The sequence below is a fragment of the Orcinus orca genome, chromosome 1 (genome assembly GCF_937001465.1).
Source record: "Orcinus orca chromosome 1, mOrcOrc1.1, whole genome shotgun sequence".
In the NCBI taxonomy this organism is placed as follows: Eukaryota; Metazoa; Chordata; class Mammalia; order Artiodactyla; family Delphinidae; genus Orcinus; species Orcinus orca.
In genome coordinates this window covers 56,841,227-56,868,735 of record NC_064559.1, presented here as the reverse complement: position 1 = coordinate 56,868,735, position 27,509 = coordinate 56,841,227, and the positions used below count along the sequence as shown (strand labels likewise).

The window sequence follows — 27,509 nt, the reverse complement described above, 5'->3', positions numbered from 1 at the left end:
ACGTTTTTTGCCTTGCTAATCTTTTATTCCCATAAGGACTCAAATTCCTCTATAGAAAATTCCCATTTTTTTTTCCCTCCCATCAAAGAAACAATAGACTATCCTAGTCAGGACTTCCAGGTCATACTGATATATTTTTACTTGTATTCCATTCTTATTATAAGAAGGTCTAACTTAAATTTTGTTAGGTAAGTCCATAGAGAGACCAAACATAAGAAAATCAAGAACTACAGTCACAAAAACTAAATATATTTTGCCCCTATTCAAAGGCAAGTCAAAAGACCAAATGTATATGTAAATGTATGAAACACCCTCTCAATATACATTAAATCTCATTAAAATGTAGTATATGCTTTCTACATGATGTACTGTTTCCATGGGCTTGGCTCTCAAAACTCTCTTTAACTAAAAACACTCAAAGATTTCCAAGAAATGCAATGTCTGAAGTCCTGGAACTGTACTGTACTAAAATGCCTACAATTATCCTGCAGCTTGAAAAGGCTTTTCCAATGGAAAAAAAAGAGATGCTAAAAAGACCCAGCTCGAACACAGCTATACGGACACAAACACCTGCGAAGAAAGGAAAATGCTGATTTGAGTTCCATGAAGAAGATGAAATGGGTATTGGCAGACACTTAATAGAAACTCTGCAATAGTGAATACAGTTTAGGGTATGGACCTATTGTGATGAGAGAAAATGAATCTTTTCATGATTGAGAGTATAGTACAAACTGCCACCAAAAGAAGAAAGCAGGTGGACAATGAAATAAAGCGACATAATCATGACTCAAGTGAAAAATAACTGGATTTTTACATATTCCAATCTTTTTAAAATTACTATTAACGCTTTTAATTAGGATTGAGAAAGTTTCACTTGGGGTATTCTGGCGTTTTTGAGCCCCTTATTCTTCTTCACAGAGGAAGGCTGGATTTCTTTCCCTTTATTTCTTAAACTTCCTATACTGTATCTATCTGGCGCTGTTAATGGAGAAGTAACACTGGAAGCAGACAGACATTCTGAAATGTATTCCGGATTACACTGTACAGTCAGGTTATTACAACCATTACAACAAATGTGAGTTATTCAGGGACAATCTGGACCAGTTGAGGTTCTGAGAGCTCTAGAGGGACGTATGAAAAACAAGAGGGGTGGGTACAGATGTGGAATCCACACCCCATTTTCAGTATATAATCTGAGTCTAGAAAGAAACAGAATAATATTGGCATTTAGCTAGAACTTAAAAAAAATTTTTTTAAGTTAAATCTATATGCTCTGTTGATTTTGTGAACCATTTTATCCTTCTCAAAAAATAACGAGATTAGAATATAGCAGGATGGCTAATGTGGGAGTTTTTTAGTTTCAGTGTCAGATGAGGGAATGTGGTGACCTCCTTATAGCTTGTATGAATTAACAATTTTTTAGAGACATACTTCCCTGGCCCATGAAGTACTTGTTATGTGTTGTGTCAAAAGCAAGAAGCCCTGACATTAAGAAGTTAGGAAAACAGGATGAACAATAAGTGATACATAGTGGGCACCAGTGTTTGAAGTAGTGCTGATTCAACTTGGCATACAAAGGACATGTCCAGCATTACTATATATACTAAAACCAAAATGGCACATGGAGCTCCAGTACTGTATATATGGAATTATATCAGGAGCAAATAGCCAAATAAAATGTACTCCTGCTTCAATGACTCTCTCTCTTTAGACCAATTCTGTTTGCAGTCTTGGTGGAAAACTGCCATGGCTTTTTAGTTTCTTCAAATACAAAAATCTATAAGCCATGATTTAATCTATGTTGTACAATATCTAACATACAAAATTCAATACAAGATTTAACTTTAACAGGACACCATCTATATTCTTTAAAAGAGAAAAGAAAAACTGCTAAAATTTTATGGAAAGATACCGGCAACTTTATTAAACTCAAAGTCTTACTACCTAAGTTTGGGGAAAGGACGTTTCCTTTTAAGCTGAAAGTTACCATAGGTTCATACCTTGAAGCAGGAGGCTCTATAAAGGAGCTGGACAACGTGCCCAATGCTAGTTTTAGAGGCCTGAGGAAACCGTGGCTCCAACCTTTGCACCACAAAGAGAACCAATACTTTTCTTGACAAAGCAGAACCATCTTCTAAGGCCAGGAGAACCAGCTTTAGAGCTTCCTCCTGCATTGCTAGGAAAAGTTGAGCAAAACCAAAATTTATCATGTACAGAGATAAGATAAAGCCATTTTTTAGAAGGGAAACATTTAATAATTTCTACAGGTACCACTTCATTAATGGGCAACACAACAACAACCAATATTCAGTTATACTTTTGAACCATTTGGGGGCAATTTTTTATTACATTCCATATACTTTATTTAAGAAAGCAGATAAAAGATTAATACAGTTAGGGAAAACCTCTATCCAAATGAATAAACTTTTGGCAGTAAAAGTTTTAAGTATCCTGAAAAACTGACATGGAATTACCCAAGCCATGACTGTGGGATACCAAGTGGGATATTACTTGATAACAACAGAATATTGCAAAGAACTAGCCTTTGTACATCACTTATAGTTCCTATACTATAAATACTTTTAGAATTACTAGTATAGTAAATATCAAACTTTAATTATATACCTGGTCCAAGGAACTGGCAGCCTCTAGCTCTGACTGCTGCCCAAAGATTGGAAGAGAGTTGCTGAGGATTCTGGTGCTGGAGAATGAGCTCTGTAACTGTTCGTTCACCTAAAGATCGAGCTGCCCTCATGGCACGAATCCTGCCTTCTTCTTCTACTAGTTGGCAGTGGACCAGAGTCACCAGCTTCCTCTGCATTGGGCGACTCAGAACACTCTGAGTAGTGCTATTCAGACCCACTCCTTTAAAACAGAAAATATAGTTATTTCTAGGTTTCCAATGTAATTTTACAGTCCAGAAAAACTTCCTCTGATGGGCTGATTGACTTATGGCTATGTGGAATAGTTCTGGGTTCTATCAGAATATTTAAAATAAACAATACAAATTACACAAGTGAAGCCTAGTTTGCATTTTAAAAGTATACAAAAGTTGTTATTGCATGCAAATGTAACACTCATGACATTAAATATATTATTCATTTTAATCATGGAGAAATAAAGAAAAAAAGGCCAGTCAATATTAATAATTAAAAACCCAAATCTTGACAAAGTGAGAGTTGGCATGGACTTAATATATACCACCAAATGTAAAACAGATAGCTAGTGGGAAGCAGCCGCATAGCACAGGGATATCAGCGCGGTGCTTTGTGACCAACTAGAGGGGTGGGATAGGGAGGGTGGGAGGGAGACGCAAGAGGGAGGAGATATGGGGATATATATATATGTGTATAGCTGATTCACTTTGTTATAAAGCAGAAACTAACACACAACTGTAAAGCAATTATACTCCAATAAAGATGTTAAAAAAAAAACAAAAAAAACACCCAAATCTTGAGGTCCTAACAGGTCTGGTATATTTCCTAGTGGTTAAGCTCATCTTCCTAATAAAAACAAGCCATAATGGCAAGATAGTAATGGCAACTTCCAATTTTATTGTACCCCCAACAGCATACCACACAAAACTGGATAGAAGGCTGACAATTTAGAGTTGTCAGATAGAGAGCCCTTCTGAAACCACTAGTGTGTTTATACTTACTTTTGCAACTCATTCAAAAAACGTTTCCAATAAATAGTACATAAACTTTAAACTCACTACTTTATTTGATGTGGTTTGTAATATTATTTAGCACCAGTGGGTTTGGCTTACAATAAATAAATGAATTTCGTTAACATTCACTTACAGCTCACAGTTTTTATGGTAACAAAAGCATCTTTAATGAACACGTGCTCAGCATGGATAATTTCATCTGATTTACCTCTAGCACTGCTGAGTGGTTTCAGGTACAGTGCTAATTCTTCTACACACTTCTTGGCTTCCTCATAATGCTTTGTATCTTCAACCCCACTACACAAAGTAATGGGCTGCTGTTCAGGAACCTAGAGGTAACAAAAAGGTGTGTTTGAGTGCTCACTAATTAATTATGATCAAATGTTTTATTGAGTATGTTTTATGCACTCCTATTCTAACATTGGTAACATCAAAACTCCCATTAAATTTACTGAATTCTTTCAAAAGATCTTTTATATACATACACACAAAATTACTGCATTTTTAAATTTTTGTTTTGTTTCTGTAACAGCTTTATTGAGATATAACTTGCATATCATGTAATTGACCCATTTAAGGTATATAATTCAATGACTTTAAATATATTCTCAGTTATACAACCATCACAATTTTAGAACATTTTCATAGCCCCCCCAAAAGAACCCCAGAGTCACCCCTGCCATATTTCCTCCCAAACCCCTCCAGCCATAGGAAAAAACTAATCTATCTTCTGTCTCTACGGATTTGCCTATTTTGGACATTTCATATAAACAGAATCATATAATAACTTCCAAAGTAGCTGTACCATTTTGCATTCCCACCAGCAATAAATGAGAGTCTCTCTTGCTTCCCATCCTCACCAGTATTTCGTGCTGTCAATGTTTTGAATTTTAGCTATTCTAATTTATGTGTAGTGGTAGCTCACTGTTGCTGTTGTTTTCACAATTTTTAAAGATTATATTCTATTTACAGTTACTATAAAATGTTGGCTATATTCCCCTTGTTGTACAATATATCCTTGTAGCTTATTTATTTTATACATAGTAGTTTGTACCTCTGATTGTTGTTTTAATCTGCAATTCTTTAATGACAAACAATGCTGAGCAAGCTTTTATTTGCTCATTTGCCACCTGCATATCTTCTTTGGTGAAGTGTCCAGATCTTTGCCCATTTAAAAACCATGTTCTTTTAATAATTGAGTTGTAAGGGTTCTTAGATACAAGTTTCTTACAGATATATGATTTACAATTATTTTCTCCCATTCTGTCGGTTGTTCTCTCACTCTCTTGACAGTGTCTTTTGAAGCACTAAGTTTTTTGTTTGTTTTGGCCGTACCACGTGGCTTGTGGGATCTTAGTTCCCCAACCAGAAACTGAACCCAGGCCCTCAGCAATGAAAGCGCGGAGTCCTAACCAATGGACTGCCAGGAAATTCCCTGAAACACTAAGTTTTAAATTTTGATTTAGTTTGATTTATCTTTTGTTCCTTGTGCTTCTGGTGTCATAGCTAAAAAAATACTGCCTAGGGACTTCCCTGGTGGTTCAGTGGTTAAGACTCCATGCTCCCAATGTAGGGGTCCCGGGTTCAATCTCTGGACAGGGAACTAGATACTACATGCATGCCACAACTAAGGAGCCCACGTGCCACAACTAAGGAGCCTGTGTGCCGCAACAAAGGAGCCAGTGAGCTGCAATTAAGGAGCCCTCGAGCTGCAACTAAAGAAACCCTCTTGCCGCAACTAAGACCTGGCACAACCAAATAAATAAATAAACAAAAAAACCACTGCCTACTCCAAGGTCACAAAGATTTATGCAAATATTTTGTTTTAAGAGTTCTGCAGTTTTAGCTCTTACTTTTAGCCTTTGATCTATTTTGATTTAATTTCTGTATATGGTGTGAGGTAGTGGTCCAAATTCAATCTTTTGCATTTGGATATCCAGTTTGCTCAGCGCCATTAGTTGGAAAGACTGTCCTTTCCCCATTGAATGGTTTCGGCAATCTTGTAAAAAGTCATTTGACCATATATATGGGTTTATTTCTGGACTCTCTATTCTATTCCATTGATCTAAATGCCAATCTTTATGCCAGCAGCACACTGTCTTGATCACTAGAGTTTTGCAGTTTCAAAATCAGGAAGTGTGATTCCTTCAAATTTGTTCTGCTTTTAAGACTGTTTTGGCTATTTAGGGTCCCCTGTGAGTCCATATAAATTTTAGCATGGGTTTTTATATTTCTTCAAAAAACATCATTGGGATTTTAAAAAAGCTTACATTGAATCTGTTGATTGCTTTGGGTAGTACTGTCATCTTAGTAATATTAAGTCTGTGAACAGGTGATGTCTTTCCATTTATTTATGTCTTCTTTAACTTCTTTAAGCAATGTTTTATTTTCAATGTACAAGTCTTTCACCTCCTTCGCTAAATTTATTCCTAAGTCTTTTATTCTTTTTGATGCTACTGTAAGTGAAATTATTTTCTTAATTTCCTTTTGGATTGTTCATTGTTAGTGTACAGAAATGAAACCGATTTTTGCATGTTAACTTTGTATCCTGCAACTTTGTTTAATTCATTTATTACTTCTAACAGTTTTTTAATGGAGATCTGTGGGGTTAAAATAATGGCTATTATGGATTAAAATGTCCTATCCTCAAATTTCATAAACATTAGTTGTTACAGTTAAGACATGACAAGGTCTTACTCATTTTGTAGAAAAAGAATTAGTTCATCCTTAGACAACTTTATGAGGAAAAGTAAGTCTTGGTTATTTGTTATTAAAATATTATATTACTAAAATTGTTATCCCCAATAAGTCTATTTTAAAAACATTTCCAAAATGTCATAATGGAATTTTCAAAACAAAAAGAGAAATGATTATGAAATGAAAACTTAAGTACAGGAAGAGAAGAAAAACAATCAAATGCAATTTCCCTCTGACAAATATTAATATTTTGTAGTATTGGCGACATCATCAAGATAGATTTGTAAATAAAGTAAGTTTTCCTTTTTTTTTGGCTGCACCATGTGCATGCAGGATCCTAGTTTCCCAACCAAGGACTGAACTACTCCCCCCACAGTAGAAGCACAGAGTCCCAACCACGGGACCGCCAGGGAAGTCCCAGTAAGTTTTCCTTTTGAATAAGCTGTTCTAAAACTGCTCTCTTTATCTCCTACATACATAATATCAACCTTCCCTACTTTTTATCAACTTATAGGAAGACTAATCTAGCAAATATTAGTGGTATTAATATAAATATTAATGTCCAAAGTTCCAGTATATTTATTTAGAAAATGATTTATGGTAAACATATGATACTTTAGACTCACACTATGCAAATTAACAGTGAGGGGTTGTTTAAGTGAATCATACCTAACTCTGAAAAGCCTACTTCCCTTGGCTTTGTGAAACCTTCTGAAGATACTATTGATCTCTAACTTGAGAATACTGACACAAAACTTTCAGAGTATTACCTTCAGAATTACTAGAGTAACTTTTATATTTAGATACTTAGAGGTATTTGCTTCCACTCTAGACAAATGGTTCCCAAAGGCTGTGTTCTATAGTTTTCGTCACTTTCTCGATCTTTCATTTCAGTTAGTGTCTACTAAATAAAATAGTCTGAAGCAGCTTCCCTTTTCCTATTAAGTAAAATGCAATTATTTTGTGAATAATATTTTCTTCACTATTAAGAAGTTTTTGTGACTTACCTCTTAGGTTTCTCTAATGATCTGATAGCTAAGGCTGTTGAGAAAGTCTGACCACCAGACTGGACGAATGTTACTGTACAGTGACTGAGAAACACTGCACCACCATAACAAATCTCCTTAACGTACTGAGATAAACGATCTGCACAGTACTGAACAAAATTTTATCTATTTAAATAGAAGACAGGAGGAGCTTCAAGATGGCAGAAGAGTAAGACGTGGAGATCACCTTCCTCCCCACAAATACATTGGAAATACATCTACATGTGGAACAACTCCTACAGAACACTTACTGAACAATGGCAGAAGAATTCAGACCTCTCAAAAGGCAATAAACTCCCCACGTACCTGGGTAGGGCAAAAGAAAAAACAGAGACAAAAGAATAGGGACGGGACCTGCATCAGTGGGAGGGACCCGTGAAGGAGGAAAGGTTTCCACACACTAGGAAGGCCCTTCACGGGCAGAGACTGCGGGAGGCGGAGTGGGGAAGCTTCGGAGCCGCGGAGGAGAGCACAGCAACAGGGGTGCGGCGGGCAAAGTGGAGAGATTCCCGCACAGAGAATCAGTGCCAACCAGCACTCACCAGCCCAAGAGGCTTGTCTGCTCACCCGCGGGATGGGCGGGGGCTGGGAGCTGAGGCTCCGGCTTCAGAGGACGGATCCCAGGGAGAGGACTGGGGTTGGCTGCGTGAACACAGCCTGAAGGGGGCTAGGGCACCACAGCAAGCCGGGAGTGTGTCTGGGAAAAGGTCTGGAGCTGCTGAAGAGGCAAGAGACGTTTTCTTGCCTCTTTGTTTCCTGGTGCGCGAGGAGAGGGGATTAAGAGTGCTGCCTAAACGAGCTCCAGAGATGGGCGCAAGCCACGGCTATCAGCGCGGACCCCAGAGATGAGCATGAGACGCTAAGCTTGTGTGCAAGCACAGGTCACTACCCACACCTCCCCTCCCTGGAGCCTGTGCAGCAGGTCACTGCCAGGGACAACTTCCCCCGGAGAACACATGGTGCACCTCAGCATAGTGAAACATCACGCCAGCCTCTGTCACCGCAGGCTCACCCAGCATTCCGTAACCCTGCCCCCGCAGTGAGCCAGAGCCCCCTAATCAGCTGCTACTTTAACCCCATCCTGTCTGGGCGGGGATCAGATGCCCTCAGGCGACCTACACGCAGAGGCGGGGCCACATTCAAAGCTGAATCCCAGGAGCTGTGAGAACAAGAAGAGAAAGGGAAATCTCTCCCAGCAGCCTCAGGAGCAGCGGATTAAATCTCCACAATCAACTTGATGTACACCCTGCATCTGTGGAATACCTGAATGAACAACGAATCATACCAACTTGAGGCGGTGGACTTTGGGAGCAACGATATATATATATTTTTCCCTTTTTCTCTTTTTGTGACTGTGTATGTGTATGCTTCTGTGTGTGATTCTGTCTGTATAACTTTGCTTTTACCATTTGTCCTAGGGTTTTGTCTCTCCATTTATTTATTTATTTTTAAGATGTTGGGGGTAGGAGTTTATTAATTTATTTATTTTTGCTGTTTGGGTCTTCGTTTCTGTGCGAGGGCTTTCTCTAGTTGTGGCAAGCAGGGGCTACTCTTCATCGTGGTGCGCGGGCCTCTCACTATCGCGGCCTCTCTTTTTGCGGAGCACAGGCTCCAAACGCGCAGGCTCGGTAGTTGTGGCTCACGGGCCAAGTTGCTCCGCGGCATGTGGGATCCTCCCAGACTAGGGCTCGAACCCGTGTACCCTGCATTAGCAGGCAGATTCTCAACCACTGCGCCACCAGGGAAGCCCCATTTTTTTTTTTTAAGTATAATTTTTAGTGCTTGTTATCATTGGTGGATTTGTTTTGGGTTTGGTTGCTCTCTTTTTTTTTTCCTATTACTTAAAATTTTTTTTTATTTTTAATAATTATTTTCTATTTTAATAACTTTATTTTCCTCCCTCTATCCCTCCCTCCCTCCCTTTCTTTCTCCCTTTTACTCTGAGCCATGTGGATGACAGGGTCTTGGTGCTCCGGCCGGGCGTCAGGCCTGTACCTCTGAGGTGGGTGAGCTGAGTTCAGGACATTGGTCCACCAGAGACCTCCCAGCTCCACGTAATATCAAATGGCAAAAATCTCCCAGAGATCTCCAACTCAACACCAAGACCCAGCTCCACTCAATGACCAGCAAGCTACAGTGCTGAACACCCTATGCCAAACAACTAGCAAGACAGGAACACAACCCCACCCATCAGCAAAGAGGCTGCCTAAAATCATAATAAGGTCACAGACACCACAAAACACACCACCAGACGCAGACCTGACCACCAGAAAGACAAGATCCAGTCTCATCCACCAGAACACAGGCACTAGTCCCCTCCACCAGGAAGCCTACACAACCCACTGAACGAATCATAGCCACTGGGGGTAGACACCAAAAACAATGGGAACTACAAACCTGGGGCCTGCGAAAAAGAGACCCCAAACACAGTAAGTGAAGCAAAAGGAGAAGACAGAGAAACACACAGCAGATGAAGGAGCAAGGTAAAAACCGACCAGACCAAACAAATGAAGAGGAAAAAGGCAGTCTACCTGAAAAAGAATTCAGAGTAAATGACAGTAAAGATGATCCAAAATCTTGGAAATAGAATGGAGAAAATACAAGAAACATTTAACAAGAACCTAGAAGAACTAAGGAGCAAACAAACAATGATGAACACCACAATAAATGAAATTAAAAATTCTCTGGAAGGAATCAATAGAATAACTGAGGCAGAAGAACAGATAACTAACTTGGAAGAGAAAATAGTGGAAATAACTACTGCAGAATAGAATAAAGAAAAAAGAATGAAAATGATTGAGAACAGTCTCAGAGACATCTGGGACAACATTAAAGGCACCAACATTCGAATTCTAGGGGTCCCAGAAGGAGAAGAGAAAAAGAAAAGGACTGAAAAAATATTTGAAGAGATTACAGTTGAAAACTTCCGTAATATGGGAAAGGAAATAGTTAATCAAGTCCAGGAGGCGCAGAGAGTCCCATAAAGGATAAATCCAAGGAGAGACAGGCCAAGACACACATTAATCAAACTACCAAAAATTAAATACAAAGAAAAAATATTAAAAGCAGGAAGGGAAAAACAACAAATAACATACAATGGAATCCCAATAAAGTTAGCTAATACTTGAAACTCTGCAAGCCAGAGGGACTAGAAGGACATATTTAAAGTGATGAAAGGGAAAAACTTACAACCAAGATTACTCTACCCAGCAAGATCCTTGTTCAGATTCGACGGAGAAATTAAAACCTTTACAGACAAGCAAAAGCTAAGAGAGTTCAGCACCACGAAACCAGCTTTAAAACAAATGCTAAAGGAACTTCTCTAGGCAGGAAACACAAGAAAAGGAAAAGATCCACGAAAACAAACCCAAAACAATTAAGAAAATGGTAATAGGAACACACATATTGATAATTACCTTCAATGTAAATGGATTAAATGCTCCAACCAAAAGACATAGACTGGCTGAATGGATACATTAAGAAAATGGTAATAGGAACACACATATTGATAATTACCTTCAATGTAAATGGATTAAATGCTCCAACCAAAAGACATAGACTGGCTGAATGGATACAAAAACAAGACCCATATATATGTGTCTACAAGAGACCCATTTCAGACCTAGGGACACATACAGACTGAAAGTGAGGGGACGGAAAAAGATATTCCATGCAAATGGAAATCAAAAGAAAGCTGGGGCTTCCCGGGTGGCGCAGTGGTTGAGAGTCCGCCTGCAGATGCAGGGGACATGGGTTCATGCCCCGGTCCAGGAAGATCCCACATGCCGCGGAGCGGCTGGGCCCGTGAGCCATGGCCACTGAGCCTGAGCATCCGGAGCCTGTGCTCTGCAACGCGAGAGGCCACAACAGTGAGAGGCCCACGTATCACAAAAAACAAACCAAAAAAAGCTGTAGTAGCAATTCTCATATCAGACAAAATAGACTTTAAAACAAAGACTATTACAAGAGACAAAGAAGAACACTACATAATGATCAAGGGATCGATCCAAGAAGAAGATAGAACAACTGTATATATATATGCACCCAACATAGGAGCACCTCAATACATAAGGCAAATACTAACAGCCATAAATGGGGAAATCGACAGTAACACAATCATAGTAGGAGACTTTACCACTCCTGTTTCACCGATGGACACATCATCCAAAATGAAAATAAATAAGGAAACACAAGTTTTAAATGAGACATTAAACAAGATGGACTTAATTGATATTTACAGGACATTCCATCCAAAAACAACAGAATACACTTTCTTCTCAAGCGCTCATGGAACATTCTCCAGGATAGATCATATCTTGGGTCACAAACCAAGTCCTGGTAAATTTAACAAAACTGAAATCGTATCAAGTATCTTTTCTGACCACAACGCTATGAGACTAGATATTACAGGAAAAAAATCTGTAAAAAAATACAAACACATGGAGGCTAAACAGTACACTACCTAATAACCAAGAGATCACTGAAGAAATCAAAGAGGAAACAAAAAAATACCTAGAAACAAATGACAATGAAAACACGATGACCCAAAACCTGTGAGAGGCAGCAAAAGCAGCTCTAAGAGGGAAGTTTATAGCAATACAATCCTGCCTTAAGAAACAAGAAACATCTCAAATAAACAACCTAACCTTACACCTAAAGCAATTAGAGAAAGAAGAACAAAAAACCCCCAGAGTTAGCAAAAGGAAAGAAATCATAAAGATCAGATCAGCAATAAATGAAAAAGGAATGAAAGAAACAAGAGCAAACATCAATAAAACTAAAAGCTCGTTCTCTGAGAAGATAAACAAAATTGATAAACCATTAGCCAGACTTACCAAGAAAAAAATGGAGAACACTCAAATCAATAGAATTAGAAATGAAAAAGGAGAAGTAACAACTGACACTGAAGAAATACAAAGGATCATGAGAGATTACTACAAGCAACTATATGTCAATAAAATGGATAACCTGGAAGAAATGGACAAATTGTTAGAAAAGCATAACCTCCTGAGACTGAACCAGGAAGAAATAGAAAATATAAACAGACCAATCACAAGCACTGGAATTGAAACTGTGATTAAAAATCTTCCAACAAACAAAAGCCCAGGACCAGATGGCTTTTTAGGTGAGTTATATCAAACATTTAGAGACGAGCTAACACCTATCCTTCTCAAACTCTTCCAAAGTGTAGCAGAGGGAGGAACACTCCCAAACTCATTCTAAGAGGCCACCATCACTCTGATACCAAAACAAGACAAATATGTCACAAAGAAAGAAAACTACAGGCCAATATCACTGATGAACATAGATGCAAAAATCCTCAACAAAATAGTAGTAAGCAGAATCCAACAGCACATTAAAAGGATCACACACCATGATCAAGTGGGGTTTATCCCAGGAATGCAAGGATTCTTCAATATATGCAAATCAATCAATGTGATACACCGTATTAACAAACTGAAGAATAAGAACCATATGACCATCTCAATAGATGTAGAAAAAGCTATTGACAAAATTCAACACCCATTTATGAAAAAACCCTCCAGAAAGTAGGCATAGAGGGAACTTACCTAAACATAATAAAGGCCATATATGACAAACCCACAGCCAACATCGTCCTCAATGGTGAAAATCTGAAACCATTTCCGCTAAGATCAGGAACAAGACAAGGTTGCCCACTCTCACGACTATTAATCAACATAGTTTTGGAAGTTTTAGCCACAGCAATCAGAGAAGAAAAGGAAATGAAAGGAATCCAAATCGGAAAAGAAGAAGTAAAGCTGTCACTGTGTGCAGATAACATGATACTATACATAGAGAATCCTAAAGATGCCACCAGGAAACTACTAGAGGTAATCAATGAATTCGGTAAAGTAGCAGGATACAAAATTAATGCACAGAAATCTCTTGCATTCCTATACACTAAGGATGAAAAATCTGAAAGTGAAATTAAGGAAACTCCCATTTACCACTGCAACAAAAAGAATAAAATACCTAGGAATAAACCTACCTAGGGAGACAAAAGACCTGTATGCAGAAAACTGTAAGACACTGATGAAAGAAATTAAAGATGATACCAATAGATGGAGAGATATTCCATGTTCTTGGATTGGAAGAATCAATATTGTGAAAATGACTATACTACCCAAAGCAATCTACAGATTCAATGCAATTCCTATCAAACTACTACTGGCATTTTTCATGGAACTAGAACAAAAAATTTCACAATTTGTATGGAAAAACAAAAGACCCTGAATAGCCAAAGCAATATTGAGAACAAAAAACGGAGCTGGAGGAATCAGGCTCCCTGCCTTCAGACAATACTACAAAGCTACAGTAATCAAGACAGTATGGTACTGGCATAAAAACAGAAATACAGATCAGTGGAACAGGACAGAAAGCCCAGAGATAAACCCATGCACATATGTTCACCTTCTTTTTGATAAAGGAGAAAAGAATATACAATGGAGAAAAGACTGCCTCTTCAATAAGTGGTGCTGGGAAAACTGGACAGCTACATGTGAAAGAATGAACACTCCCTAACACCATACACAAAAACAAACTCAAAATGGATTAAAGACCTAAATGTAAGGCCAGACACTATAAAACTCTTAGAGGAAAACAAAGGCAGAACACTTTATAACATAAATCACAGCAAGATCCTTTTTGACCCACCTCCTAGAAAAATGGAAATAAAAACAAAAATAAACAAATGGGACCTAATGAAACTTCAAAGCTTTTGCACAGCAAAGGAAACCATAAACAAGACGAAAAAACAACCCTCAGAATGGGAGAAGATATTTGCAAATGAAGCAACTGACAAAGGATTAATCTCCAAAACTTACAAGCAGCTCACGAAGCTCAACATCAAAAAGTCAAACAACCCAATCCAAAAATGGGCAGAAGACCTAAATAGACATTTCTCCAAAGAAGATATACAGATTGCCAACAAACACATGAAAGAATGCTCAACATCATTAATCATTAGAGAAATGCAAATCAAAACTACCATTGAGATATCATCTCACACCAGTCAGAATGGCCATGATCAAAAAATCTACAAACAGTAAATGCTGGAGAGGGTGTGGAGAAAAGGGAACCCTCTTGCACTGTTGGTGGGAATGTAAATTGATACAGCCACTACAGAGAACAGTATGGAAGTTCCTTAAAAAACTAAAAATAGAACTACCATACGACCTAGCAATTCCACTACTGGGCATATACCCTGAGAAAACCATAATTCAAAAAGATACATGTACCACAATGTTCATTACAGCGTTATTTACAATAGCCAGGACATGGAACCAACCTAAGTGTCCTTCGAAAGATGAATGGATAAAGAAGATGTGGCACATATATACAATGGAATATTACTCAGCCATAAAAAGAAACGAAACTGAGTTATTTGTAGTGAGGTGGATGGACCTACAGTCTGTCATACACAGTGAAGTAAGTCCGAAAGAGAAAAACAAATACCGTATGCACATATATATGGAATGTAAGAAAATTTGTTTAAAAACATTGTCAGGAAGAACCTAGGGGCAGGACAGGAATAAAGACGGAGACCTACTACAGAATGAACTTGAGGGGGGACAGGGAAGGGTAAGCTGGGACAAAGTGAGAGAGTGGCATGGACATATATACACTACCATATGTAAAACCAATAGCTAGCGGGAAGCAGCCACATAGCACAGGGAGATCAGCTCAGTGCTTTGTGACCACCTGGGGGGGCGGATAGGGAGGGTGGGAGGGAGGGAGATGCAAGAGGGAAGAGATATGTTGATATATGTATATGTATAGCTGATTCACTTTGTTATAAAGCAGAAACTAACACACCACTGTAAAGCAATTATACTCCAATAAAGATGTTAAAAAAAAAAACAAAACAGAATGCAATATTACCAGATCTTAACAAGTTTCCCTCGGGAGGAAAAAACACACATACAGAAATTTAAAAGGATAACAAATTACTCAACTTACCTGAGCACCCACTAGCTGCAGCAATGCTGAGTTTACTGGGAGGAGTTCAATGTCTGTATTGATAGTGGTCTGGTCAAACGGGCAAGCCTTGCGGTGGAGTTTGTTCAGGCACATCTTGCAGACAGTATGGCCACAACCCAAACTGATGGGCTTTCGAATTGTTTCGTCGAAAGTCTGAGTGCAAATTGGGCAGGAGAGGAAATCCGTCCACTGTGGAGCTTGTACAGGCATTGTTTCTGGAGTTACAATTCACTCACACACACAAAATCTAAAGCAAAGATTCCACTGGAATCAAAATCTTTGAAAAAAGTTTATCTTTTCTTTTTTTTAAATATCTTCTGTAAATACAGTCAGCACATAGTGTGAAATATTACCTGAAAAACAAAGAAAAAAAAATGAGCATCTTCCTTTTCAATTAAACTGTACATTCTCACCTTACTACCTATAAGATTTTATACCACATTTATATCAACATAGTCCACCTCTTTGCATTTTTACAAAGTGAGAGCCATAATAAAACATCTAGTCTTATCCCCTTATTTTAGAGATGGGGAGTAGACCCCAAAAAGAGGAGATAACTTGCTGAGGGTGACAAGTTAGTAATAAAGTTAGATCCAAGATGTAAGTCTCTCAAGTTTATCTAAGTCTATGATTGTTTTATATTTTAAAATTAGCCTTTTTAAGATAGCTAATAATATTCTGATCTGAACATGTTAATATGTTCAGCTGTGAAAATTTATCAAGCTTTACACTTAGGCGTATGCATTTCGGTGTATGTTACACCCTAATAAAGAGTCTTAAAAAAAATTGGCCTAAAATAAAATCTACCTTAATACTTTATCATCAAATTTAGTGTGGGTAATGAGATAAAAAGAAACCGTGGGGTTCTTTTTAAGGTTTATTTATTTATTTATTTATTTGCAGTACGTGGGCCTCTCACTGTTGTAGCCTCTCCCGTCGCGGAGCACAGGCTCCAGACGCGCAGGTTCAACAGCCATGGCTCACGGGCCCGGCCGCTCAGCATGTGGGATCTTCCCGGACCGGGGCACGAACCCGCGTCCCCTGCATCGGCAGGCGGACACTCAACCACTGTGCCACCAGGGAAGCCCTAAGGTTTATTTTTAAGAGTTTTATTTACTGGTAAAGATCTTTTAAGCCTCTGTTACAGCTTATACTTGTTGCTACAGTATGTTGTTTTAGAACACAGTGAAAAGTATTTACTTCAAACGATTTTCTAAATTCCCAAATTTAAGAATGATAGGTCAATACAGTTAACCAGAACACATATACAGTCAAATTTCACTGTCTACCCTCTCCTTTTGGTAGGGGACAAAAACCAAATCACAAAACTTATCACCTGCATCTAACAGAAATTTTCTTTACATACAAAACCTAATCTGAAGTTTCTAGCACACATCTTAAACAATACCTGCAGTACTTACTCTAACTGTAGCTTCTAAAAATGAGAACTGGTGTACAGAATAAAGTAACATAGTGTTACAAGTTCTTAACGATTTGATTATGCTCAGCAGAGACTGCTTACAAAGATGGAAACAAAAATGTCACTTAAGCTGTAATTATTAGAAAAGTAAATTATCTACACATTTTACTCTTCGAGCATTACATTTAATTAATGTTTTATTGAAGTAACTCAACCTTAAATGCAAGCCCATTATTGAGAGAACAATTTCTATTAGGTATGCTAAAAATTTTATCCATTCATTCAACAAATATTTACTAAGCACTACTACTACTGTGTGCCAGACTCTGAATTGTTAGGGAAACCGTGAAACAGCATACTCATAGTATCTGCCTTCTGAGTAACCTCAGCTTTGTCTGGGTTTCTGCGAAGTGTGCTACCAGATAAATGGACAGTGGAAAAAAAATTTAAGAACCTAAACAGTTACCAAGTTAATTTCACATTTAGGATCTAAAATTAAAGTTATCTGAGTATATGTCCAAATCACCCTTGCAATAATAAAAAAGTGAATAAAGAAATTGCCCACATTTTGATTTCTATAATGTTTTAATTATAAATAATTTAAATAAAATGCATCTGCAAACAGAATGAGTAGCTACAAGTATGTTTATATCAAATTATTACTTAATGAGACTATCATCCAGAGTGCTAAAAAAGAAAATACAGTATCTAATCACTCAACTGTACAGTCAAATGCTACAATTACAATTGTACATGGGGTTGCAGAATGTTCCAAAATAAAGGAAAAAAAGTGTTTGAAAGACAATATTCAGAACGAGGACTGGATATTAGTCAGAAATGTTTGCTGAAGTTGATTAAGTTGATAAAGTGTCATCCATACGAACTTTTCTATAGATTAGCATGGCAGTTTAAAATAATGCTTACAGGGGGCGTCCCTGGTGGCGCAGTGGTGGAGAGTCTGCCTGCCGATGCGGGGGACACGGGTTCGTGCCCCGGTCCGGGAGGCTCCCACATGCCGCGAAGCGGCTGGGCCCGTGAGCCATGGACGCTGAGCCTGCGCGTCGGGAGCCTGCGCGTCCGGAGCCTGTGCTCCGCAAGGAGAGAGGCCACAGCAGCGAGAGGCCCGCGTACCGCAAAGAAAAAAAAAAAAAAAGCCTACAAAGAATCTGATCTTAAGTTAACCTTTACTTGAGTTGAGTTAATGGTTCTTTCCTTTTTACCAGTATGGCCTTGTAGAGCACTTAAAATTTGTTAATTAATCATAAAACAAAGTTAAAACACAGCACTTTATTTCCTTAAACACTATAAAATTACAGAAACCCCAAAGAGCAGAAAATATAAACGTTTTATTGCACCATCATTATAATTTTTACTATTTATACAGCTCACTGCTTTACATAGAACAAAATTATAAAAGGTAGGTAACTACTGTTATCCCATTTTACAGATACAGTCGACCCCTGAACAACATGGGTTTTAATAGCAAGGGTCCACTTATGCACGAATTTTTTTTTCAATAGTAAATACTACAGTACTACATGATCTGCAGTCGGCTGAATCCTTGGATGTGAAAGTGCAGATGAGGAGGAACCGCATATACGGAGAACCGATTATAAATTATACACAGATTTTCAACTGAGCGGAGGGCCAGCACCCCTAACCCCCGTGTTCAACTGTCAACTCCATGAGAAATGGACGTTTAGTGAGGCTGAATAAGCTAAAAAGAAATAGAGATGCAATATTAACCCAGACAGTCTGGCTCAAAACCCGAACGCTTAACCATATCGCCACCCACAGATTAAAGGTTAAAAAAGGAATAATTACTTGCAGGTTCATTCAAAAACCAATGTCACAAAAATGAAATTTTAAAAAATTTTAAATTTTTTTGAAAGTTAAAAAGGAAAAGACCAGTGTCACAAAGCTGCTAATAGCTATTTTTTAAAAAATATTTATTTATTTATTTGGCTGTGTTGGATCTTAGTTGCAGCACACGGGATCTTCGCTGTGGCATGCAGGATCTTTCGTTGTGGTACACGGGCTACAGAGTGTGCAAGCTCAGTAGTTGTGGCACATGGGCTCCTAAGATGTGGTATGTGGGTTTAACTGCCCCGCAGCATGTGGGATCTTAGTTCCCGACCAGGGATTGAACCTGCATCTCTTGCATTCTAAGGTGGATTCTTAACCACTGGACCATCAAGGAAGTCCCCTAATAGCTATTTATTGACTTCACAGTAATTTCGTTCTTCTGGCAGACAACCCTGTTGACAAATCTAATGATTAGGTCATTGTTCTAATCTTACTTGTCTTCTCAACAAGATATGAAACATGACTATTCCCTCCTTCTTGAAAGTGTCGATGAACCACACTCCCCTCATCCTTGCCAACTCACTGGCTTATTGTTTTTGATCTCTTAAACTCCTAAATGCTGAAGTGAGTTATCAGGGTTCTATCTTGAGTTTCCTTTTCTCATCATTCTCCAGTTAAAAATCTTGAAATGGCTTCCTATTACACTGAGAATAAAATTTGGATATTATATTCTGGTTTACAAAGCCGTAAATGATAAGACCTGTAATTCTCTCTCCAACTTCAGTTTCTAACACTTGTCTCCATCACTCCACTATCCTTCAGCTACTCACGTGAAACTTGTTCCTATCTTAGGATATTAGTACTAGCTAGTCTCTCTGTCTAATCTTTGAATTCAAGGCCATTCTTTATCATTCAGATGTCACCAAAAATTTCAACTCCTCAGAACTCCCTGACCACTTAACACACTAAAATAATCTCTTAAGTCACTCTCTAGTCCATCACTGTACTTAAATTCTCTACAAAATAGTTCTACCATCTATAAATTATACTTTCTTATATTTTTATTTGTTTACTCAATGTCTATCTTATATTAGAATGTAGACTTCATGAGGACAGAGACCTAATCTGCCTTGTTCACTATGAAAGCTATAGCTTGTTTCTCACTACAATTTAGGCACAGTAAAAATTTTGCATTTCATTTCAAAGAGTTCAGAGACCTGTGAAAATCTATTCATAGATCTCTTGGGTATTTAAAGACTCCAGGTTAAGAAAGTCTAACCTACATTAGTGTTTCATGAATCTTAGAATTACAGCAAGTATTTGGAGATTTACTACATATCCAGCACAGTAGAATACAGAAAACAGGCAGAAAATATGGTCAACATCAGTTTTACAGACTTAAAATACCTCACTGCTCTCCCATGTGATTTCAGATCAGTGCTGTTATAACAAATTTTCCAAATTATTCTGTCATAACAAGAACTATTTAAAACAGAATCCTAAATCATTGATAAAAGATACCTTAGAGAACATCTAGTTCTAGCCTAATTTTTCAAGATGAGGTAACTAACATTTATTTTTATCTCTATCAGTAATAAGTGTTATTAAGCTTTTTCAAACACCTCTTTTCATTTAATCTTTAAAACCCAAAGAAGTTGGAATCATTTTCCTTCTTCTCACAGAGAAATAAAATAACATTCAGAGAATTTGTCCACGGTCATACAGGTAGTAAGTGGCAAAGTCAAAACACATCAACTTCAGTCCAGTACTTGACATTCCAGTCTATGCACTTTCCACTATACCAACTTGACATGGAGGATACCAAAGACAAGTAAAAGAGCTTCACTCAAAGTCATACAGCTTAATAATGGCAGAGCCAGGATCAGAAAGTTTCCTGAATCCTACTTTTAGTATCCCCTGCTCCCCCACTGGATTACGTTGAACATAAAGCCATCACTGAATATCTGAAAGATTAAAAAATATCATTGCATATTAAAACTACAGTTAACAATATCTGGCACAGATTAAGGTATCCATCAACCTTGGAAATGCTACATAAAGCTGTTTATATACAACATGCTCATTCTTCTAGGAATAAGATCCATGACTTATCAGATTCTTAAAGATGTGTTTTGTTTGGAGAGGGAGGGGAAGGGAAGATAAGAATCACTGATCCAGGCATATTGAAATAAAATAACTGTTGAAAACTTAAGAATATAGAAAAAATAAAAGCAATAATTTATAAGAACATATATTTTCTCTGTATTTACACCACAATCTCATCAGACTCTTAAAATAAGGTTAAGTAATATATGATCACGTGGGTCAAAAATAATTTTAATAATTACAGTGAAATATCTCCCTCCCAGGGCTGTCTCCCACCTCTCTAGTCCTCATTCCCACCCCACCTCCACAGATAAGCCATTATACTTTCCTTTTAGTTTCTTTATCCAGATTGGTTGATTTACAAATATACATTAAGTGGCAAAAAAGGATTTTAATGCTACTATTTACAACTCTTCTTTTTCTTCATTAAACCAGTTTTTCTGAGAAATTATACCCAGAAATCTTTTTTCCATTCCCAGTAAAAATTAAACATTAGCTACTTGCAAAAAAATTTTTATTGGTCTTTATTACATGCCCAGTATTGGAGATAAAAAATAGTTAGCAAATCATTCCAAGTCTGCATGGGGCTAACATTATTTCCTTCATTAGCTACACAAACAATAATGATACAACTAAATAACATGACTGCAAGTTATGGTAAATGATATGCAGGTAAGGGACAGGGAGATATAAGCACATTTAACTGAGATAATCTAACCAAATGGGGGTGAGGTTGTGGGTAGGGTATTGCTTCCCTGCAGAAGTGATATTTATGTTAAGATTTGAAGACAAAGGCTGAATAAAAGTTATGGAAAGAATAATACGTAATATGTGTATGTAGATTTTAGGTAAAGGAAAAGCATAACCACAGGTTCTGAGACTAGACAGAATATAATACAATTGGGGAGCTTGAAAAAAAACAAAGCAACAGGGAAGCCAGAAACAAAACAAAACAAAACAAAACAAAACAAAATAAACAGAGAGCAAAAGAGAAAGATATGAGATGAGACTAAAGAATTAGAAGGAACCAAAAACTACAGGATCTTTTAACTCATAGTTTGGTATTTGGTCATAATGTAAAGAGTAATGTGAAGGCACTGAAGAGGCAGGAGGTGACCCACTTTACTGTTTCTAATACAGGGTATGCCTATACTATGAAAACATATGGAATAATTAAAAAGAGAATTAGTTAAGCATGTAGAAACGTTAAGTAAAAGCAAAACTTTAAGACCAATAAATACGATGTCATTTGTGTTAGGGAAAAAAATCCTATGTATTAGTCTTGGTATTAATGAATATAAATGGATGAAGAAAAAGGTCTGGAAAGATACCTAACAAACTTAACAGCAGTTACACAGTTGGGCAACTTACAAAATGTATATAATCACGAATTACTTATATAAGTGCAAAAAATTTGAAAGAATGAAAATAAGAGAAGAGCACATTTAGAACACAATTTAGGCTCTAAGATAAATTACTATAAGGCTATTCAAAATATTTTTCCTTATAAAATTAACCTTTTACAAATTTGGACAGCCAAATCATCAAAACTTATTTCTTTTTAAAATTAATTAAAAATGCTTTAATAACTTTTCTAGAATTTATGTTTCAAAGAACTAGTATAATTTATTACTTTTATGTATCATTTCCATCTGTATTAACCTAGTAAAATGAAGTATAGAGTTCTAACCTCTTAAATTTTCCAGTAAAATAGTTCTTAGAGATATATAACAAACTTGATAGAGTTAACATTCAGAATCAGCACCCATATCGTCACTAAAAATATAAGCATTCGTCTAACCATAAAGATAGGTTTGAGAGACTAAGGGGAAAATAGTATTTTAAAAGTTTGATTTCGCCTAGGAAAGTTGATGGTTAAGAACAGTAAGTCGCTCTTTGATGATTCTATTTCAATCATCAAAGTCATAAACCAAAGATTTTTTAAAGACTACAAAGTGTCATCAATTGTAGTTATTAGGTCTAAGAAGAATTTCCACTTCCTCATTCTTTAAACATCTTTCTCCAAAGTCATCTTTCCAAACATTCTCCAAGCTTCTCAAAGACAGTTATTCAACCACAAAACATATCTAAACCACACAGGACATATGGCTTTGTGGATGTAATAAACAAACATTCTTTCAGTCAAGAGTAAACATATGAGATAAAATTACTAAATACCAACATTCAGATTCTTTAAACTTCTTCAGAGCAAGGTTTTGTCAAAAAAAAAAAATTCTATTAATTAATGCACATGTGCTCAACGTCTGCAGATAAATAGTTATGTGTTAGGGGTCAGCCCAAATCTAGCTCATTAGGAATAATGCTACTGGAACCTTCCTAATCATAAACAGAGCATGAATGATGAATCCTCTTTATGTCTTAAAAAATCCAAGACTGACTCTGCTGTTCAGTGTTCAGAGCAATGGTTAACTTTCCCATTAGTTTACCATAAGGTCTACTCTCCTATGTAAATGACAACAATTAGTGATCTTACTGTTCATAATTCATAATAGATAATTCAGAATACACACAAATTAAATAGCAATCAGTCCAACCTTGAAGAAAGCCCAAATTAAAAAAATATAACTTCCCCCCAAAAATATACATTTTTACACCAGTAGGTGGGTGCATAGACAGCATTTAAAAGGTGGTTTTATTTGCCTTCTTCATGTCATTGATAGGAGCTACAATACAGAATCTGACATTTGACATTTTACTACGTCATCCCAACTTCTAAGTTCTGATTAAAACTCAAAAGAAAAATCTCTATACTTTTATGTTAATAAAATTAATCAATACGATCATTAGACTTTTTTCAGAGCTTATTTCTTTTTTACAAAGAAATAAGATCTTATCAGAGTAAGAAAATTATTTCCATGAACAGTAAACAATAAGACCAGTGACTCATTCCACCAGCTAAGTGACTAGTTTGCAGACATCAAACTCTAAGTCTCGTAGCTGCCTTGTAGTTACTCAATTCAAATCCATGCCTCTGCAAAATAACAAACAACTACATGTTGTGAGCCTTAAGGTTTAAGCGTGATTAAACCAATTCCCAAAGAGCTACTACAGACAAAATTATGATGACACGATGCATAACAGAGCTTGGGTTTCTGAAAGTAAATCATGTGTCAGGCCTTATGCTAGGTGTTTTCAGGTGCTTCTCTCATTTAAATGTCTACCACAAATCTAAACCACAATACAAATCACCACCAGTAACCAGTTATTTGTTAAGCACCAACTAGGTGTCAGCACTTTCAGTGCTCTATATACTGTATCTAATTAAGTAAATGTTCACCACAATACTGTAATGTAATTATTATCTCCATTTTAAAGATAAAGAATCCAAAATTCAGAGAATTACCCAAAGACATAAAGCTAGTAAGTGGCAGGACTATGATTCAAACTCAGTCCAGCCTAACTCACAAGCTGGTACTTTTAAATTCTGTAAGGTGAAAGTTAATACTCATTAAGGCAAGGGAGCTTTTAGGGGTGATGGAAATGTTCTAAAATTGAATTGTGTTGATGGTTGCACAATTCTGCAAATTTTCTAAGAATCACTGAACTGTGCACTTAAAATAAGTAAATTTTACAGTATGTAAATTATACTTTAATAAAACTGTTAAATAGTCATTAAACGCTTTTTATAAACTCTTAGTTTTCAAATTTTTAATGTAATTTTTGCGGTGGGCGGGCCTCTCACCGTTGCGGCCCCTCCCGCTGCGGAGCACAGGCTCTGGACGCGCAGGCTCAGCGGCCATGGCTCACAGGCCCAGACACTCCGCAGCACGCGGTATCCTCCTTGGACCGGGGCACAAACCCGCGTCCCCTGCATCGGCAGGCGGACTCTCAACCACTGTGCCACCAGGGAAGCCCTAATGTAATAATTTAAAAATATAAAGACACCTTTCAGATTGTTCTATGAGCACAGCAATAACCCTACTAAATAAATTATACTTGCTTTGAAGATTTCATTTAAATGTTACAAACTGACATTTTAAAAATTGTTAAAAAGTTATTACTTACCATCTCCTCTATTAAGGTTCATTTTATGTGTCTCTGATTTAGAGGAAGAAATATGAAAATTGAAATTCATCAAGTATCTACTCTGGCCTAGTCACTCCTCTGAGGCATTTTTATACCAATTTTATACCCGTTTTGAGCTTCAGCAGCATTAAATAACTTGCCCAAAGCTAATAAATTTTTGAGCTGAAACTAAAACTCAGTTCTTATGTGAATTTAAAGTGTAAGTTGCCCTGAGTAAGATATTACATCAAACAAACAAAACCTTATTGTCTCTACAAAGAAAATCTTGGATCTCCTTTGATCCCATCCTACCCCATGAGATGCGTTTAACTATTATTTTTGGCCTTAACTTAATTTGCCATTTCTCTGGGACACTTCCATAGCAACCAACAAGCAGGGAAACATCAGAGAAGAGAAAAATATTAACTATCTTGAAAAATAAAGCTAAAAGCAGAAAATAAAAACAAAAAGAATAAAAATAAATGAAGGCTTATTATAACACTACTCAGTGTTATAATTCTCAGCAGAGTATTAATTAATTTACAGATGAAACAGTGTGTGATTTTTGGAGGTTCAAGGTTTTTCCAGCAATAATACCCTGTGAAGACCCAATTTTGATTGTAAAAATACTTCTTCCTAAAATAAACGGATTGAATTGTAACCCTATATTGTACACATCATCCTAGATATAAATAACTTAATACACTAATGTCAGTACAAATATTGACAAATACCTGGGACAAGTATAAAGAGAAGGGCTTCTGATTTAGAGGAGGAAACACCTGGAAAATAGAACTTGATAAAGAAGGGTTGAGAAAGCTACAAAGGGCTAATTTAGGTGGCTTACTTTCCTAGTGTTCAGAAAGACAAAAAGAAACACGTCTACCTCCAACCTAATGCCAAATTTAGAAGAAGAAACAGTAAGGAAGAATAAAACCATTCACAGAGAAAATGCCTGATCTGAAGTTGAAACACTGCAAGTGAAGGACAGTTTCTGACTTTGTGTACATAGTTTGAAGCTCCAGGTTTCTCTTCTACATAGCAAAGTTCCACACTGTGTGTAAAATGTACTCCACTGAATAGGACATCAGAGTTATTAAAGAGGTAGTAGAATGAAAAGGCCAGACTCAAAAGCATCATCTTCAAAGGAACTGTGAGGCAGTAGGCAGGGAAAGTGACCTGTTATAGCAAAACATGAAAAGGTTATTTTTTCAGTCTTTGCATTAATATTCTGCTGAATATTACATACACTGTATGTAAATATGTCCTCACCATTTAGTGGCAGTCCAAACATCAAGGACATAATAAGAACTAATAACCAAAATCAGACATTTTGGAATACGCTAAGCATTTTAGTTGATCTGTTATCATGTCAACTGCTTTCAAATTAAATGCAAGTGTCTGAAAATTGTTTTCTTTGTGAAAATTGATCTCTTCTTAATAATAACACTTGCTAAAAAACAATAACACCACCAATAACAATGCATAGGAACTGTTTTGAGCTCTTTCTATGTATTAATTCATTTTACTCTAAAAATTAAATATCCTAAAAAAAAGAAAAAGAAAATAAGCTTAAAAAAAAAGAAAGAAAACTGATGCCTGCTTAATTAAGGCTCTTTTCTAAACCATAAAGATAACTCAGTCCCAATACAAAAAATACATGAATAAAATTTGAAGGCTAGGCCAAATATTTAAACAAGACTTTAAATAGTTTCTCAGGTCACATTTTGAAATCCATCCTCCTGCTAGAATAACGGCTCCTTTTTAAGGAGGAAGTTTGCTCCACCTATCCCCAGAAGTTATCTTGAAACACAATGACAAATCTGATTGGCAAGTCCTCAGTAATCTTGAATGTAGGGGAAAATGGTCACAATTAAAAGAAAACTTAACTTGTCTCATAAATTTATATTTCAGATTGTTCAATACTAATCTATAAAGCTCCTGAGAAATCCAGTGAAACTGAGACATTTTAAGACAGAGGTCCCCAACCCCCAGGCCACAGACTGGTACTGGTCTGTGGCCTGTTAGGAACTGGGCCACACAGCAGGAGGTGAGTGGCAAGCAAGCGAGTGAAGCTTCATCTGTATTTACAGCCACTCCCCATTGCTTGCATTACCACCTGAGCTCCACCTCCTGTCAGATCAGCAGCAACATTAGATTCTCATAGGAGCACAAACCCTACTGTGAACTGCACACGTGAGAGATCTAGGTTGCACGCTCCTTATGAGAATCTAATGCCTGATGATCTGAGGTGGAGTTGAGATGGTGATGCTAGCGCCGGGGAGCGGCTGCAAATATAGATTATCATTAGCAGAGAGGTCTGACTGTACAGAAACCATAATAAATCAACTGCTTTCAGATTCATATCAAAACACTATCAGAGACTTCCCTGGTGGCGCAGTGGTTAAGGATCTGCCTGCCAATGCAGGGGACACGGGTTCAAGCCCCGGTCCAGGAAGATCCCACATCCCGTGGAACAAGCCAGCCAGTGCGCCACAACTACCGAGCCTGCACTCTAGAGCCTGCGAGTCACAACTACTGAGCCCACGCACCACAACTATTGAAGCCCAGGCACTCTAGGGCCTGTGCTCTGCAACAAGAGAAGCCACCGCAATAAGAAGCCTGTGCACCACAATGAAGAGTAGCCCCCGCTTGCTGCAACTAGAGAAAGCCCACATGCAACATCGAAGACGCAATGCAGCCAAAAAATAAAAATAAATAAATTAAAAAAAATAAA

At 37.2% G+C, this 27,509-nt stretch overlaps 1 protein-coding gene across 6 annotated transcripts in view; it reads right to left on the bottom strand.

Annotated features, from left to right (window-relative positions):
• The window catches only part of RC3H1 (ring finger and CCCH-type domains 1), a 106,644-nt gene that overhangs the window by 58,614 nt on the left and 20,521 nt on the right, over window positions 1–27,509 (bottom strand). For 5 of the 6 annotated variants that reach the window (XM_033428100.2, XM_033428102.2, XM_033428105.2 and 2 more), the window contains exons 2-5: window positions 15,394–15,767; window positions 3,879–3,999; window positions 2,626–2,865; window positions 2,001–2,176 (exon numbers count right to left, since the gene is read on the bottom strand). In XM_033428100.2, coding sequence (XP_033283991.1) covers window positions 2,001–2,176; window positions 2,626–2,865; window positions 3,879–3,999; window positions 15,394–15,624 — 768 coding nt within the window. In that variant the 5' untranslated portion in view covers window positions 15,625–15,767. Of the gene's footprint in view, window positions 1–2,000; window positions 2,177–2,625; window positions 2,866–3,878; window positions 4,000–15,393; window positions 15,768–17,758; window positions 18,552–27,509 lie in introns of all 6 variants that reach the window. The other variant, XM_049715418.1, reaches the window with a different exon arrangement.